This window comes from Colletotrichum scovillei (assembly GCF_011075155.1).
Source record: "Colletotrichum scovillei strain TJNH1 chromosome Unknown Contig00005, whole genome shotgun sequence".
In the NCBI taxonomy this organism is placed as follows: domain Eukaryota; kingdom Fungi; phylum Ascomycota; class Sordariomycetes; order Glomerellales; family Glomerellaceae; genus Colletotrichum; species Colletotrichum scovillei.
The window spans coordinates 944,742-959,212 of NW_023336263.1; the positions used below are offsets into that span (position 1 = coordinate 944,742).

The 14,471-nt window shown below is 56.1% G+C and overlaps 5 protein-coding genes across 5 annotated transcripts; 1 reads left to right on the top strand and 4 right to left on the bottom strand.

Moving 5' to 3' along the window:
- Positions 1-880: 880 nt before the first annotated feature.
- On the bottom strand, positions 881-2,580 carry HER10_EVM0003380 (uncharacterized protein). The gene is made up of 2 exons (XM_035473058.1): positions 2,014-2,580; positions 881-1,788 (listed from the first exon to the last, which is right to left on the bottom strand). Exons 1-2 carry the CDS (start codon positions 2,262-2,264, stop codon positions 1,425-1,427), a joined length of 615 nt encoding a protein of 204 aa, XP_035333847.1. The 5' UTR covers positions 2,265-2,580; the 3' UTR covers positions 881-1,424.
- Positions 2,581-2,826: 246 nt separating this feature from the next.
- HER10_EVM0007699 (male sterility protein) lies at positions 2,827-6,222 on the bottom strand (the record flags this gene model as incomplete). Its single annotated transcript, XM_035477245.1, has 5 exons — positions 2,827-3,147; positions 3,244-3,282; positions 3,356-5,063; positions 5,115-5,863; positions 5,950-6,222. 5 exons carry the CDS (start codon positions 6,220-6,222, stop codon positions 2,827-2,829), a joined length of 3,090 nt encoding a protein of 1,029 aa, XP_035334135.1.
- Positions 6,223-7,177: 955 nt separating this feature from the next.
- On the top strand, positions 7,178-9,123 carry HER10_EVM0003759 (dihydroxyacetone kinase; the record flags this gene model as incomplete). The annotated part of the gene is made up of 4 exons (XM_035473423.1): positions 7,178-7,280; positions 7,362-8,126; positions 8,193-8,441; positions 8,513-9,123. 4 exons carry the CDS (start codon positions 7,178-7,180, stop codon positions 9,121-9,123), a joined length of 1,728 nt encoding a protein of 575 aa, XP_035333873.1.
- Positions 9,124-9,214: 91 nt separating this feature from the next.
- Positions 9,215-12,358, bottom strand: HER10_EVM0001310 (fungal specific transcription factor domain-containing protein). Its single transcript, XM_035471065.1, has 5 exons — positions 11,002-12,358; positions 10,457-10,888; positions 9,992-10,403; positions 9,486-9,932; positions 9,215-9,422 (listed from the first exon to the last, which is right to left on the bottom strand). Exons 1-5 carry the CDS (start codon positions 12,210-12,212, stop codon positions 9,363-9,365), a joined length of 2,562 nt encoding a protein of 853 aa, XP_035333711.1. The 5' UTR covers positions 12,213-12,358; the 3' UTR covers positions 9,215-9,362.
- Positions 12,359-13,074: 716 nt separating this feature from the next.
- Positions 13,075-14,338, bottom strand: HER10_EVM0012831 (uncharacterized protein; the record flags this gene model as incomplete). The annotated part of the gene is made up of 4 exons (XM_035482213.1): positions 13,075-13,122; positions 13,232-13,791; positions 13,849-13,926; positions 13,984-14,338. 4 exons carry the CDS (start codon positions 14,336-14,338, stop codon positions 13,075-13,077), a joined length of 1,041 nt encoding a protein of 346 aa, XP_035334506.1.
- Positions 14,339-14,471: the final 133 nt, after the last annotated feature.

The following is a 14,471-nucleotide window of genomic DNA, read 5'->3' on the forward strand; positions in this document are numbered from 1 at the left end:
ACTACCAGGATGATCGCTGTCAGCACCCTATCCTCCCCGTGCGGGGCGGGAAAGAGAAGGATAAAGTGCGGATAGATGAGCAAATCGTGGAATTTTAGGGCCCTCCCTTTCCCGTACACTGCCGAGATCTGCCTATACAGGCTATACTGTGAATATCGAATTCGTTTCTGGTTGCTGACCACCAATGTTACCCTACCGAAATGCTTCAGTGAGTCTGCGCTACCACGCCAAACATGCCACGAGATCACCCGTGCGTGCCGTGCTGCGAGATTGTCGGAGGCTACGGATACAGCCTGCGAGGCGTGTGTCACGTAACTGTCACATCCCGAGGTTCTGGTGCTGCCGCCTGGGCATTTGATTTCTGTCACTTCGTGATTCCGTCTGCTCTTCGGCCATCCACGCGTTCTCTGTTGGACGTGCGGAAAAGACAGAGAATGTTCGCGCTGTGTCCCTCTGTCTTCGACGGTCGACCCTGAATGGCACAGTCGCACAGATTCACGGCCTGGCCGCCAGTCCTCGTCACACCGCAGCAGCACAAGAGTACGAAGACTGTGTTCGAACTTTGCGACGCAGAAAGGGACCTCGGCCATTGCTGTTGTCTCAGCCGTGCCGTTGTATCCAGTCCCCGAGGCAAAAGACCTTCACGAAATCACCTGTCCGCGCCATCACTCTTGCACTATGATCGATTGATCCCATATCTGGCAGTCAAACTGCCAAAGTGCTCCAAACAAGACCGATGAAGGGACAAAACGTGACGCAAACAAATGATGAATCTCCTTATCCGAAGGATTCATCTCTAAGTTCATGTCAACGTGTCGTACGCTCTTTTTACCAACAGCGGATGTCCCGGCATGCCAAGTCGATCGCAATTCCGAGTGAAGTGAGCACACGTACTGAACGGCCGCGCCGTCGTCTGTAGACTTGGGAAATTCGGATGACTTTTTTGCCATCGTTAATGCATCACTCACACGGTCCACGAACACGACCAAGCGGCGATCCAAGTAAAGCACCAAGGCACCAAAGGCTAAGACCCAAAAGCCGTGAGCCTAAATCAGTTCAAATCCGAGCTTCCCTTCCCTGCCGCCTCACTCGTGTGCCCATTATTAGACTCAGGCCAAAATCATGCTTCCTGAGCCATTACGTTTTCCTGCACATCCTCTGCGTACCTGTCCCAGTCCCAGTCTCATTGTCGGCCAACGTGAGCCTCTAATTCTCGCGCCATGACATTGTTCCTTGAGATAGCGCTCACTTCTTCCGCTCTAAGGCAGTCATCTCAAGAAGGCGTGCCGCTGGTCCGAAAAGGCCTCGGGACGGATCATAAGCTGCATACACGGTCATAGGTAGTGCTAGTATTCTACGACACGAGTGAACGCCATCATCACAAGCAAAAGACAAGTCTTTCTTTCTATACATGTAGTCATCGGTCAGATGCCACCGCCCATCGCAGCGCCCCAACTCCCCTTCTGACACGGCCCCTCTCCCAGAACAGCATGCTCCGGCGCCGCGTCCCCGGCAAACGGCACCTGCACCAGCACCGTCGGCTCGTCGCCGGGGAACTCGGTGAAGTGCCCCGCGTGCACGCTCGCGTTCTTCAAGTCCGCCGCGATGACGAGCGACGAGGATACCGTGCCCGGCTGGATGTACGCCGTCGTCTGCGCCGGACGTGCTTCCGATGCTTCGTCGCCACTGCTGCCTCCTGGTGACGAGGGCGACGGCGTGGCCTGCGACGCGTTCCTTGCCGGTGCTGGCGATGTGATGCGGATTAGGCCGTTGAGGATGACTGTCAGCCTGGAGATGACGGGGATCAAGTCAGTCTTGAGGTTTCGATAGCGAGGAAAGTCGACGTCAGGTTGCACTGTTCGAGTCTTCCCTGTTCCCTGTCCATCAAGTTTCGAAGAACAGCTCAACAAAAACAAAGACATGCGAATGAAGCTCGGTCGTCTCATGAACAAGGAAATCCCTCTCATTTACACAGAGAGAGAGGGGGGCATGGAATGAAAGAAAAACACTCACTGCACAGCCGGCGCCCAGGCCTCTCCGACCGTCGTCCTGGGCTGTATGATGGACCACTCTGCGCGCGTCAGGTCGCCGCCGACGGCGTAGTTGAGAGCCGCGCGGGCTTCAACGGGGACGGACGTGAGTTGCCAGCATTCGATGACGGAGTAGCCGTCGCGGGTTGAGAGCGCCGTGATGTTGAGCGGGGTGAAGGCTTTGACCGCTGTCGTAAGGGCTGCGCCCAGGGCTACGAGTCTAGGTATATGCATGGCTTCTCGATCTTGCGATATCTAATATTGACTATACGTGAATCGCTGCGTGAGAGAGAAAGTCAAGAGGAAGATGGGGATTGGAGACGACCTTTGAATCTTTCGAGGTTGGTGATGTGGCTTTCGGATGTCCGAATCCCTCAGGTAGCATGCGCCTTACCGCTCTTCGTGGCGCACCATGGCTGGGAATCCGTTCCAAGACCTTCCTGCGAAAGAGGATCACTGTGATTGTAGCGCTTATGAGAAGGTGTCTTACTGCATAGGCTGGCCTCGAGAACTCACTGCTCCAACACCAACGTTCCTGACCATCTCCTTGGGGTAAGGTTTGCAATGTTGAACTCTTCCCATGCCTGAACTGAATTAACTCCTCACTGTAAGATCTGTAATGACATAGAAAACCAGAATCGTGCTAACATTTCGGCGGGCAAATTTGATCGAGATGTATGTAGCTCAATTTCTCTTATGGTCATGATATCCAGACAACAGCATACAATTCAAAAGCCTTATTACAAATGCCAAACGCCAATAATGAGTCCACACATGGTATATCACCCTTTCCAACTCACCACTGCGTCTCCATCCACCTAACCATCCTCTCAACAAGCCCGCTCCCAACAACATCCCACCCGTCCCCGACAGCAGCGCTCCTCTGGCCCGTCCGCTCCGTCTCAAACACGAGTCCCTGACGACCGGGTCTGTCATTGTCGTACTTGTCCTCAAAAAATCCCAGCAACTTGTACGTCGGGTTCCGCTCCGGGTCCGGGTCGGACTCGCGCAGACGGCGCACCCACTCGCGCTGCGAGACGATCTGGAACTCCAGCCCCGCGTCGCGGAGGGCGCGCAGGAAGTCGAAGGTCCAGTGGAACAGGTGCGGGTTCTGGACCTGGTAGACGAGGTCCAGGTCCGCGTCGTCGGGGGAAGAGGGTGGTGCGCCGCAGGATGTGCAGCGTGGGCCGGTGAGGCGTGCGAGTTCGAGGACGGCGAGGGCCATCTTATCTGCTGGCATCCATGAGGGGGTCTGTGAGAGATTCTTGGTTAGCACTTGGTTCACTTCTCATGATCTCTCGTCATCTAGTGGAGGGAAAGCTTACCTCTTCCAGGGCAGGCAACGCCTTGATAACCTTTGCACTGCGAATCATCAACGGAATAGCCTCCGTCTGATTCCACACGCCGCCCTCGGAGTCGCCCACAATCTGACCCAATCTCAGAACCCTCGCCGTCATACCCGTCTTGGTCGCCGCAGCCTTGACAATGTGCTCTGTGACGACCTTGGACCGGGCATAACCCATGTTCTGCGCGTGTTCCAGGTTCTCAACGTACGTCTCCTTCACTCTCGCGGGGATAGGCGTGCCGGCCGCCGCCGAGATGGACGAGCAGAAGAACAACCTTGCGGGCGCGACCGTTTCAGTGCTGAGGCAGAAGTTGAGCAGGTTGTGCACGCCGCGAATGTGCTGCGCCTCGAAACTCGCGACGCCGAGGTTGAAGTTGACGGCCCAGGCCGAGTGGATCACCGTCGTCAGGGACCTGCGGAGCTCGGCGGCGGCATCCGCGGGGAGGCCTAGGTCCGGGAGGCCGAGATTCGTCGGCAGGTAGCGCACTTTCGCCTTGTCTACTTCAGAGAGGCTGAGGCCCTTGGGTGTCAGGGAGGCGAGGACGCGGGACTCGGCTTCCTCTGGCGAGTCGGCGCGCGCGAGGCAGTAGACTGCTTTCACGTAGGGTTGGCGGACGACTTGGGCGAGAAGATGTGCGCCGAGGGAGCCCGTTGCGCCTGTGAGGACGACGGTTTCGCCTTCCGGGGTGATGTTGCCCGGCGTGCGCTCGGAGAAGTCAGAGTACTTTGCGATGAGCTTCTTCATCACTTCGATCTCGTCCTCGGCGTCGACAGATTCGCCCGTGCGGAGGGCGTAGACGTGCTTGGACAAGGAGAGGACGTTGGGGTACTCAAAGACGACGTTCTGGCCTAGAGTCTTGCCGCCGAGGTCGACGCCGCGCTGGATGTGGCCGCGCGCGGTGCTGGCCTGGAGACTGTCAACGCCGGCCTCGAAGAAGTCGGTATCCTTTTCGACCTTGGAGAAGCCCAGCGTCGAGCGGAAGAGGTTGAGGAGGTAGTCTTGGAGTTGGGGCAGGTCGAGAGTCAGGAGCTCGCCACCGGCGACGTCGTCTTTGGGCGCCTCGAAGCGCCTGTAGACGTCTTCGATGAGGTCTGCGAACTGCTTGTAGAAGGCGGCGCGGATGACGGTGCCCTTGTCGGTGCGGGGGTACTCTGTGCCAATGTCTACCACTTCAATCATCTCTGGCGAGACGCGGCCAAAGGCCTCGGCACGGGCGTTGGCTTCTTCGATGACAGGGCTTAGGGTCTTAAGAATGTCGGCCTTTGAGAGATCCTTTGCGTTCTCGCTGGGGATGATAACGAGACCGGGGATGGATTTGTCGACGCCGAAGACGACGACTTCTTGGACCAGTTCATGCTCACGAATGTGGTTCTCGTAGGGGATGGGCAGGACTTTCTCGCCATTCACCAAGGTTACACGGTCGTCAAGACGGCCGAGGTACCTCCAGGCGTCTGGGATCGTGGGATGGGGAACAAAGGTATCGCGGGTGCGGTAGGAGTTGGGAGCCGGGTCGTCCGAGTTGGACATGACTTTTGAGGGAAGACCGTCGAGAACGACGCACTCATGGACGTCGCCTGCGATGGGAATCATGCGCAGCCACGGCTTGGCTGATGCCAAGGGCCGCATGTAGTTCCAGTACTTGTCCCCAGGCTCACGGAACGAGGTCATGAGCTGGCCCATCTCGGTACTGTGTCAAAGTCAGTAAGATTCAGGCTGACCGGGAGTGGAGATAACTCACGCTCCATAGTGCCCGACGAGGTACACGCCCGCCTCAACGAGTCGATCACCCAAGTCATCGGGGCAACTACTGCCACCGTACAGCACAAGCTTGAGTCTCTGTAGCGCCTCGATACCTCCCTCTGTCTCCGCAAGAAGCTTAAGAGCATAGGGCACGCAGTGCAAACTGCCAGGCTCCGTGGCGTTCATGGCCTTAACCAGCGTGGTTCCCGAAAGGGGCAAGTTGGCGTTATAGATGGCGATTCTGTGACCAGCAACAATGGCACGGAACAGGGTCGAGATTCCGTGGTTGTGGAAAAGTGGCAGCGTCAAGAACGCGCGGTAGGGAATGCCGCTGGAGTAGTTGGAGATACACGCCGCGTGCGTCTGGAAGATGGGCTTGGGCAGACCGGTCGACCCAGACGAGTGCACGATGAAGGAGATGCGCTTGCCTGCGTCGGGATGCGTAAAGACGGGGAAGCGGTCGCCTGAGGGGCTCGGGAGGTCGTAGTCGGCCTTGTCGAGGATGCTGAACGTGGTGATGGGTGACTCAGCGTTGATCTGGGCCGCCATGTCGCTGTACCGCTCTGAGATGACGATTCTACTGCAGCTTGTCTTCTTGAGGAGGTTGGCGTAGGCCTCTGGGGAGAGACGTGTTGAGAGGTAGAGCACGGCGAAGCCCATTCTCGAGAGGGCGAACATGGAGACGACATAGTTGATGTCCGAGTTTGCTAGGAGGGCAACAACCTCTGCTTGGTTTGATGAAGGGTTCTGGTCGTTGTAAGTCGGCGTGTTCCTCTACATCGACTAGGAGGTTGCTCGATGAGAGGGGTGCCTCGGTGAGCTATGGTACATACCTCTGGAAGAAGACCGGCCTGGGCATACTTGCGCGCAGCCTCGTCGGCGAAGCGATCGAGGTCCTTGGCCGTGTAGTTGACATAGTCGTCTCTGCCGCGCGCCGTAGCGGGGTAGGCCAAGACATCGACATCTGGTGCCTCGTCCACGCGCTTCAGAAGCAAGTCGGTGACGGTCTTGAGCTCAATAGGCTTGACAGTCTCCACGATCTCGACAGTGGGCTTCTCTGACGTAAGGATTGACCGCGGAATCACGCCTTCCGTGTGGATAGCCATGTTGAAGAGGACGCCACGATTTGGGCGGTGGTAATGGATGGGTATAAGCAACGAGTGAGGTTATCAAAGATGTGTGGAAAAAAGGACGAAGGAAGCTTGACTTTGAGCGAGTACACCGCTTAATAGAATCATTCCCAGATGTCAAGACAAGTAGTTGATTAATTCATCCGCCAGTAAGCAGTGATATGAGATGTTCTTTTAGAAAAGATCTGGAAAGCCTATCATCTTAATCATCCTTTCATCCAAACTAGTCCCGTCTAGACCACACCCGCAACCAGATATCCATGCATGAACAGGCCGGGTTTCTCTTCTCTAGCAGTTCCGTCCGTCCACTGAGCTCGATCGCCCACCGTACCCTCCATTCCAGCCTTCTTTTTCCTACTACCGTATGACCGTATTCCCGTTCTTCCATATTCTGGTCCCTTTTCCCACCCCTCATAGTGGCGAGAACCGCAGACGCAGCCATCCGTTACCTTACCATCTCAGTGGCCTAGCCAGTGCAGCGGCAAGGTCACAAGTTGGGCGTGCCGAGACAACCGGGACGGAAAAGCCACTTACACAAGGTGAGGGGATACGGAAAAGCATCAACGGCAAACAGCCCGGGATGCACGGACCACTTCTCCGGTGAGAGGCTGCCGGCCGGTGGGATGTCCGTCGTTTCCATCGTTACCTTGTTTGCTTCGTGACGGGATTGTAGTATATCCGACTGACGGGAATTACATGGGTTTTGAGCCCTTGGAGAGACTCGGAGGAGGACTGCCAAGGGGAGGAACACGCGGGGGAGACGCGGGGTGTCGGACGATTCTGCGTGAGGGTGTTTCCTATGGCGGGGTAAAGAGGGACGTTTATTATGAGAGATGTCCATGAGACGATAGTTTTTAGACGTTTGAAGGAAGATTGAAACGATTTCGTGTGAATATTTTGAAAGGATTCTCCAATTATAGCCTGTGTCAATATGTCGAAACACTTCTACGATGAAGCAGAGGACCTTGTTCTCGATGCCCTCGAGAGTTTGGTGCTGCAAAGTGCTGGCCTGACTTTGGACAAGTCAAAGAAGAGTGAGTGAGACGTTATTCCCAGATAGTCACTACCAGCATTGAGAAACAGAGTAAGCGGTAGGACTAACCTCAGATCAACAGCACTCTGGCTCACAAAGAATGATCCCAAACACGTCTCCCTCCTCTCCGGAGGCGGCGCAGGCCACGAGCCCGCCCACGCAGGCTTCGTCGGCGACGGCATGCTCACGGCCGCTGTCTCAGGCTCCATCTTCGCCTCACCCAGCGTCGCGCAGATCCTCTCAGGTATCAGCCGCGTAGCTAGCCCCGCCGGCGTTCTTCTCATCATCAAGAACTACACCGGCGACGTCTTTCACTTCCATCTCGCCGCCGAGAAGGCCAAAGCTCAGCTCGGCGTGCCTGTCGAGGTTCTAATTGTGGGCGACGACGTCTCCGTTGGCCGCAAGAAGAGTGGCAAGGTCGGGCGGCGCGGGTTGGCTGGCACCATTCTCGTACACAAGATCTTGGGAGCGTACAAGGAGACGGGCGCGTCGCTGGCGGATGTGGTTAAGTTGGGCAAGACGGTGACGGAGAGCTTGGTGACTGTTGGCGCGTCGTTGGAGCATGTTCATATCCCTGGTCGTGAGGCTGCTGCTGCATCGACTGAGGACCAGGTTGAGTTGGGCATGGGTATTCATAACGAGCCTGGATGCCAGGTGTTGAAGCCTCGGCCGCAGCTTTCTCAGCTCATTGATTCCATGCTTACACAGCTTCTCGATACCAATGATTCGGATAGGGCATACGTCGACTTCTCTGACGCCAAGGACGTCGTTCTTCTGGTTAATAACCTGGGTGGTGTCTCGCCGCTTGAATTTGGTGGCATCACGGCGAAGGTCACAAATGCTCTGAGTAAGTTAAAGCCATCAGAAAGAAGGCGATTGAACAGCCTTCGAATGCCATACTAACAATATGCAGCTGGCCGAGGAATTAAGCTTGCCCGCGTCATTTCTGGCACTTACATGACGAGTCTGAACGGACCTGGCTTCAGCATCACTCTGCTCAAAGCCAACCCCGAGATTCTGAAGCACATCGACGCCAGCACAAATGCCATCGGCTGGGCATACTCGCCACGTGATGAGACCAGCGGAGATGTGAAGCAGCGTCTTGTTGAGAGCAGCGACTCAGGACACGATTCTGAGGATGCTACCAAGAGCGGCGTGCAACGTAAGTCTCAAACCCTCGGGATTGCACCTGAAGAGCCTCGTTTGCTGACCAGAGTTGCTTCCCCCATTTAGTCAACGTAGAAACCTTCAAAAAGGTCGTTTCCGAGGCCGCAAAGAGAATCAACGACGCCGAACCCCAAATCACAGCCCACGACACCCAAGTAGGCGACGGCGACTGCGGTGTGACCCTCGCCCGCGGCGCAAAAGCCGTCCAAAAGTACGCCGAGTTATCCTCCGTCAGCGACGACGCCGTCCGCACGGCCATCGACCTCACAAACGTCATCGAGGACAACATGGACGGCACCTCGGGCGCCATCTACAGCATCTTCTTCGCGGCGCTGGCCTCGGAGCTACGCAAGGCCAGCGCGGGCGTGCTAGACCAGCAGGCGTGGACCAAGGTTGCTGTCGGAGCCCTGGAGACGCTGCAGCAGGCTACGCCGGCTCGGCAAGGGGACAGGACGCTGATTGATGCACTGGAGCCGTTTGTGAGGACGTTGGAGAGTTCCGGGAGCGTGGGTGATGCGGTTGAGGCTGCGAGGAGGGGAGTTGAGGCTACCAAGGGTATGGCGGCTTCTCTTGGTCGGGCGGTTTACGTTGAGGAGTCTGCCTGGGGTAAGGTGCCGGACCCGGGTGCCGAGGGCGTCTTGGCTATTCTCGAGGGGCTTCAAGCAGCTCTTTCGTAGATTGTACGGTTGCTTGTAGGTGGCAGTGTTTTGTATAAACGTACTTCATGAACAGACATTGCATAGTTGTGAGACTTTGATCGCAAGTCATCAGGTTAAACTACAAAGTACTATGGCAGTGGGAGAAGCAAGAATGAACTCCATGCATTCCTGGACGCCGCAGGGATTGCGAGATGCAATAAAAATAGCTGACATGTTGGCCCGGATCCAAACTTGAGCAAATTGGTAAGCAATAGTCGTTAGAATCGTAGGGAGTCATCATTGAGTAAAGCTTCGAGTCCTCCAAACCCAGAAGTGACCTAACACAAATATCAATACGCTGACAAGGAGAATGTGCCTCGCGTTATGGGATTGTAACATACCATGGAGTCAAATTGGCCCCAGCTCGTCATATCAGCCAAAGAGCTGCTTGGGCTCGCATCAAACCCAACAAACTCGTCTGCATGTCCCACATCGGGGAAGTTGAGATTGGCCAGGTGATGCTGCTCATGCTGCGGCTGGACATCTTCGTTCCCACCAGCAACGATAGCGGCGCGGGAAATCTGTCCGCCATTTTGTCCCGTCTGATGGGTCACGGCCGGGCTCTGGTGCCGCTCGGTCTGTCGAAGCGCCTCGGTTCTCAATTCCTCAAGCACGAGACAGTATCGCGCGGCCAGGGTCGACTCGTTATCGGCAAGCGAGGCTAGTTGCGTCTGGCAGCGACATGCCGCGTTAAAATAAGCCTGCCATGCCTCTGTAGGGGCTGTTCGTTGCTGGATGGTATATACATAGAGAACAACGACGGCTGAGAAGGCAAAGTAGGAAGTGAACTACGGGAGGCTCAGAGTTAGCAGGGGCAGTTCGATGCAGAGTGTTGGTGAGGACTTACCCAGAACGCACGGAATAGCTGCCCTGCCTGGATGAGATCATTGACGGTGTCGACAACGTGCATGGCCGCGTCGAGACAGGCGTTGACGCTTTCTTCTGTTTGGTCCTTGTGAGGTACACTCTTCCGACGACTTTTGCCGTTTCGTTGTAAGCGGGCAAAGTTGCTCAGCAAAAAGGGCCTATGCGTGAGAATCATGGCATGCCAGTACGCCAAGTTCAACACGTTGCGTTGCCGTTGGAAGATGGGAATGAGTAATGCCGTGTTGACGCCATCATCTAAGAACTGCGACATTTCAGCCCTCCAGTGCTTCAGATTTTGAGAATATTTCGCCGCCAGAGCACATCTGTTTGAGAACGACGACGGTCGTATGGAGTAGAGGTCACGCAAGATCATGCTCACTATCCGTGAGAGCCTGGACTGATATCAGTACCATGAACGAGAGAGGGAATGTGAGGGATCACTTACTTGACATGAGCCACCGGAGCCAGCATGAGTGACTGGCCCCGGCCCATACGTGGTGTGATATGGTCTGCATGGAGATCCGCGTCTTCTGAACAGGATGGGAGTTCCTGATCAATGTCCTCATCATGGAACGTTCGTGGACGTCCAAGTGCGGCACTGAGATAGTTATCGAGACTGTAAGCGCACCAAAACGTGCGACGGCGACACTCGAGCTCAATGTAGTTGTATCCCCCGGCCGGGTCCGCATGCCTGTTACGATTCAGACCAATGGCGAGAGCAAGGTGTCCTGCGGTGCCGAATAAGCTCCAGCAGTGGTTAATGCGAGACTGTGACAGCAGCCAGAAGCACTGGCATAGCCGGGCCTGGACGCTGGTCAGGCGGACGGCGCCTCTCTCTTTGGAGAGCTGGTGATCTGCAGCCAAGAAGTATCGAGCGCTGGTCCTCATGTGTTAGTCCTTGCAGAGACGGATATTGACATGCGACGACGACGGTGCAAAATGACATGGGACGGAAGACGTATCCTCCGCGGCGGGCTGTAACAAACTTACCTCGCGTCTGCGTTCTCACGCGAGTGTGTGGTGCCCATGTACTCCTGCGCCTGAGCAAACACCATAAATAGCAGGGCTCTCCGGGCTGGTGCGTCCTCCTGGCTCTTCATGGCACCCATGGTGTCATAGAACTCTTCCAGCCAGCCTTCCACCGTGGGGCGATGCAGGAAGCGGTGGGTTGGTACGGCGAACTCAAAGTATCTCTTCAAGAGTGTCGTGGCTTCTTCCTTGGACAACAGGACGCAGAAGGCGCCGCTGGGGTCAAAGTCTGGGAGCGGTGCATCGCCAAAGGTGAAGATGGAGGAGGCTTGTGAGAAGGAAACGGCTTGGTGAAGGCGTTTCTGGACTCTCAAGAGGAATGAGACACCGGATGAGGGACCGACATAATGGCCTTGGAGATCCGTCTGAGTAGGTTCAGGAGAGGCCCGAGAAGGAGGCTCAGCGGTTCCGGGGCCGACGCTGCCAACAACGGCCAGACTCGTGCCGTTCATGATGGTCTCGTCTTGATGGTCAGTATCACCGGGGTCAGAGACGTCCACGACGATGGAAGAGCCCATCAACGCATCTTCACCAGCAACAGCGGCAGCAGCAGCGTTGGGATGGTCCGACACGGAGACGTCGAGGCCATCGAGGTCCATTCGGGCGACATCCTCCCGAGTGGCCACGGGCGGCTGACGACCCCGTGCATAAGACGCGTTGTAGGTGCAGTGGGACTCGGTGCGGATGCACAACTCGCAGGGCTGGATGCCCGTGCAGCGGATCTTGCGCTTCTTGCACCTGTCGCAGGCGCGGGTGACGCGGACGCGCTCCTTGTCGCGGTGCCGACGACGTCTTCCGCTCTCCGTCAGTGGAGTTGGATTCGACGGATTCGTGAGCGGCGGAGATGCCAGCTGCTGGTTGTGATTTCCTGTGCCATTGCCGTTGCCGTTCTCATTGTGAACATGAATGCTGCTGCTGCTGGTGCTGCCGTGACGGCCGTTCCCGGTTCCGTTGCCGCTTGACGATGCGTTTCCATTGCCGTTGCTGTGTTTGCTACCATTGCCGTGACTGTGATTACCAAGACTTCCTACTCCTCCTCCTTCATTATGGTGTGAGTGGGAATGGCGGCGAACGCCGGGGTGATGGATTCCATTCACCATGGCATTGCCGTTGCGGTTGCTACCGGTGCCGATGCCGACACCGGAGTCGCCTTGGTCGGTGTCCAGGTCCATTTGCCGTGTCCCTGGGAAGGGAGGCTTACTCCGTAGTGCGGCAGCAAATTGGCGGCAGACTCCCCTGATCCTGCTGCTGGAGCTGGACACACGGAAACATGGTCGAGTGAATGGGAAGGGAAGGGGGAAGAGAGGGGAACCACAGGCGGCGGACGTGGAAAGACGGAAATGTCACCTCATTCTTAATCCTTTTGGGAATGGGGAAGACAATGCGGGGTACCCGGCCGGTCCCCGTCTTCCTAGTCTGCCTCCTACTTCCTTTGTGGCCCCCTAGGCCTGATCTCGCCTTGCTGGTCCGGTCTGGATTAGGATCCTTGTGGGTGATGGATGGTTCCTTGCGGGGGAGGCTCCCCTGGTACCCCCGAGTCGAATCATCTGGAGTGGCATACGGAGTCGAATGGTTGGGGGAGTGGTCGTTGGGGCTCCCAACTTACATGGCATATGCTAGCAATGCTGGGGGGTCTTGACTCTTGAGGCGGGATGAGAGTAACACGAGATGACGAGTGACCAATTCGAATTAGAGAACTCTCTAAACGATGATGTGCTGAGAACTCGCCAAGCTATTGAATTACAGAGAGACGAAGAATTATGTTCCAGAGACGACAGACCACTAAATTTGAAAATGTCAGGGATCTGCAAACGCGCCAACCAGCCGCAAAGTCCGAGCAAAGCCAAGCGAACCAGCAACATCCCATCACCGGGGAAGGCCAGAAATGGAACATTGACACATTGATTACACTCCCGAACACTGAGGTACACCGAGGTGAAGAAGACTAGAACACCAAAGCAACTCTATTATTCTCACAAAACGTGGCCAAAACTCTAAATAGGATGACCATCCCAAGACTATGTGACTCTGGGATCAGAAGATGGCAACGGCGTTGGGAGGGCTGGCAACACCACCCGGAACCTACACGTGGAAACAAATTATCAGTACGCTTTTTCGAGGCGAACATACCCTCCAACATGAGTAATGGAAGAAGAAACGAATCGAAAAAGAACCAGTCTTCAAGACTTACCTTGAGCGGCACACTGCTCACAAAGAAGGTCCATCTTCCCAGCTCCCGACACATCGAACTCAGAGCCTCGAGATCAAACATCTCGCCAATGGGCAACCCCCAACCTCCCAGCAGCCATTGATGCAGCAAACCACCGCCCTGCATCTCTTCCTCCCACGCCTCGCCCTTCCACACGCCGCCGACAGCCGTATGCGGGCCCGCGATGGGCGCCCTCTCGAAACTCGGCGCGTCGCCCGCCACGGCCGCGAACCCCGTCTCCCATATCCAACGGAGCACGTCCTTCGTGGGTTCAAGGCCGAGAAAGTCTGGGCTGGCGCGTGCCGCAACGGCCTTTTGCGCGGCGTCGTCTTTGGCGTTGTAGCCTGCCGTGAAGCCGGAGCGGATGAAGAGGATGTCGCCCGGCCGGAAGGTGATGTTCTGCTCAGCGGCGACCTGTTGCAGGTGAGCGAGGGAGATGTCGCTGCTTGTGAAGGCGTCGAGGGGCAGGGAGTGGCGGGCGCAGAAGCTGGCGTAGTCGAGGAGGACGCCGCGGCCGACGATGCCGCCCTTTTCGACCCAAGCTGCGCTAGAAGTCAGTCGCCAAATGAGGATGAATGCACAGTTTACGGTCAACTTGCCGTCTATGCCAATGTTTCCGGGGTTATCCAGGTCATCTTGGGTCGTGTTGTTATAGTATCGTTTGGCTTTCTGGTACCCTTAGGTTATTACAGTTAGTGATATCGCTCACTTATTAGCAGCCTTGAGTTGAGTACCATAGTGCCTGAAGCCGTCCCACTGGCTGCTACATTGTGTGTTGAAGTGCAAAATATCATCATTCACCGTCCTCTTCACGCCGCTCGGATGAGCTCGATTGACGAGTTTAGACTCGAATGGTGCCCGGTCGAAACTTGGCTGAGAAGGGTTATTCAATGACCAATCCAGCGATACTCGTTGACCAGTTCGAATCTCAGATGCTGCGGCAGCGGCTACGATTGCGGGGGTGAGAAGGTTCAGCGCCCCTAAGCGGTCATCTTTGCCGTACAGACCCCATGCGTTTCCAGGAGGCCCAGCAGGGTCTAGAGGAAGAGATGAGAACGGTGGTCTCGGAGGAGGTGCAGAAGATGACATGATGATAACAGTGTTACTGGCAGGGCTTTGTAACTAATGCTGCGATGAGTCTTGGTGAGCGCAATGAGAATTGAGTGAGGTGTGGTGAAGGTAAAGCTGCGCAGACTTTAGCATTTAGCTGTCGGCGCCAAAT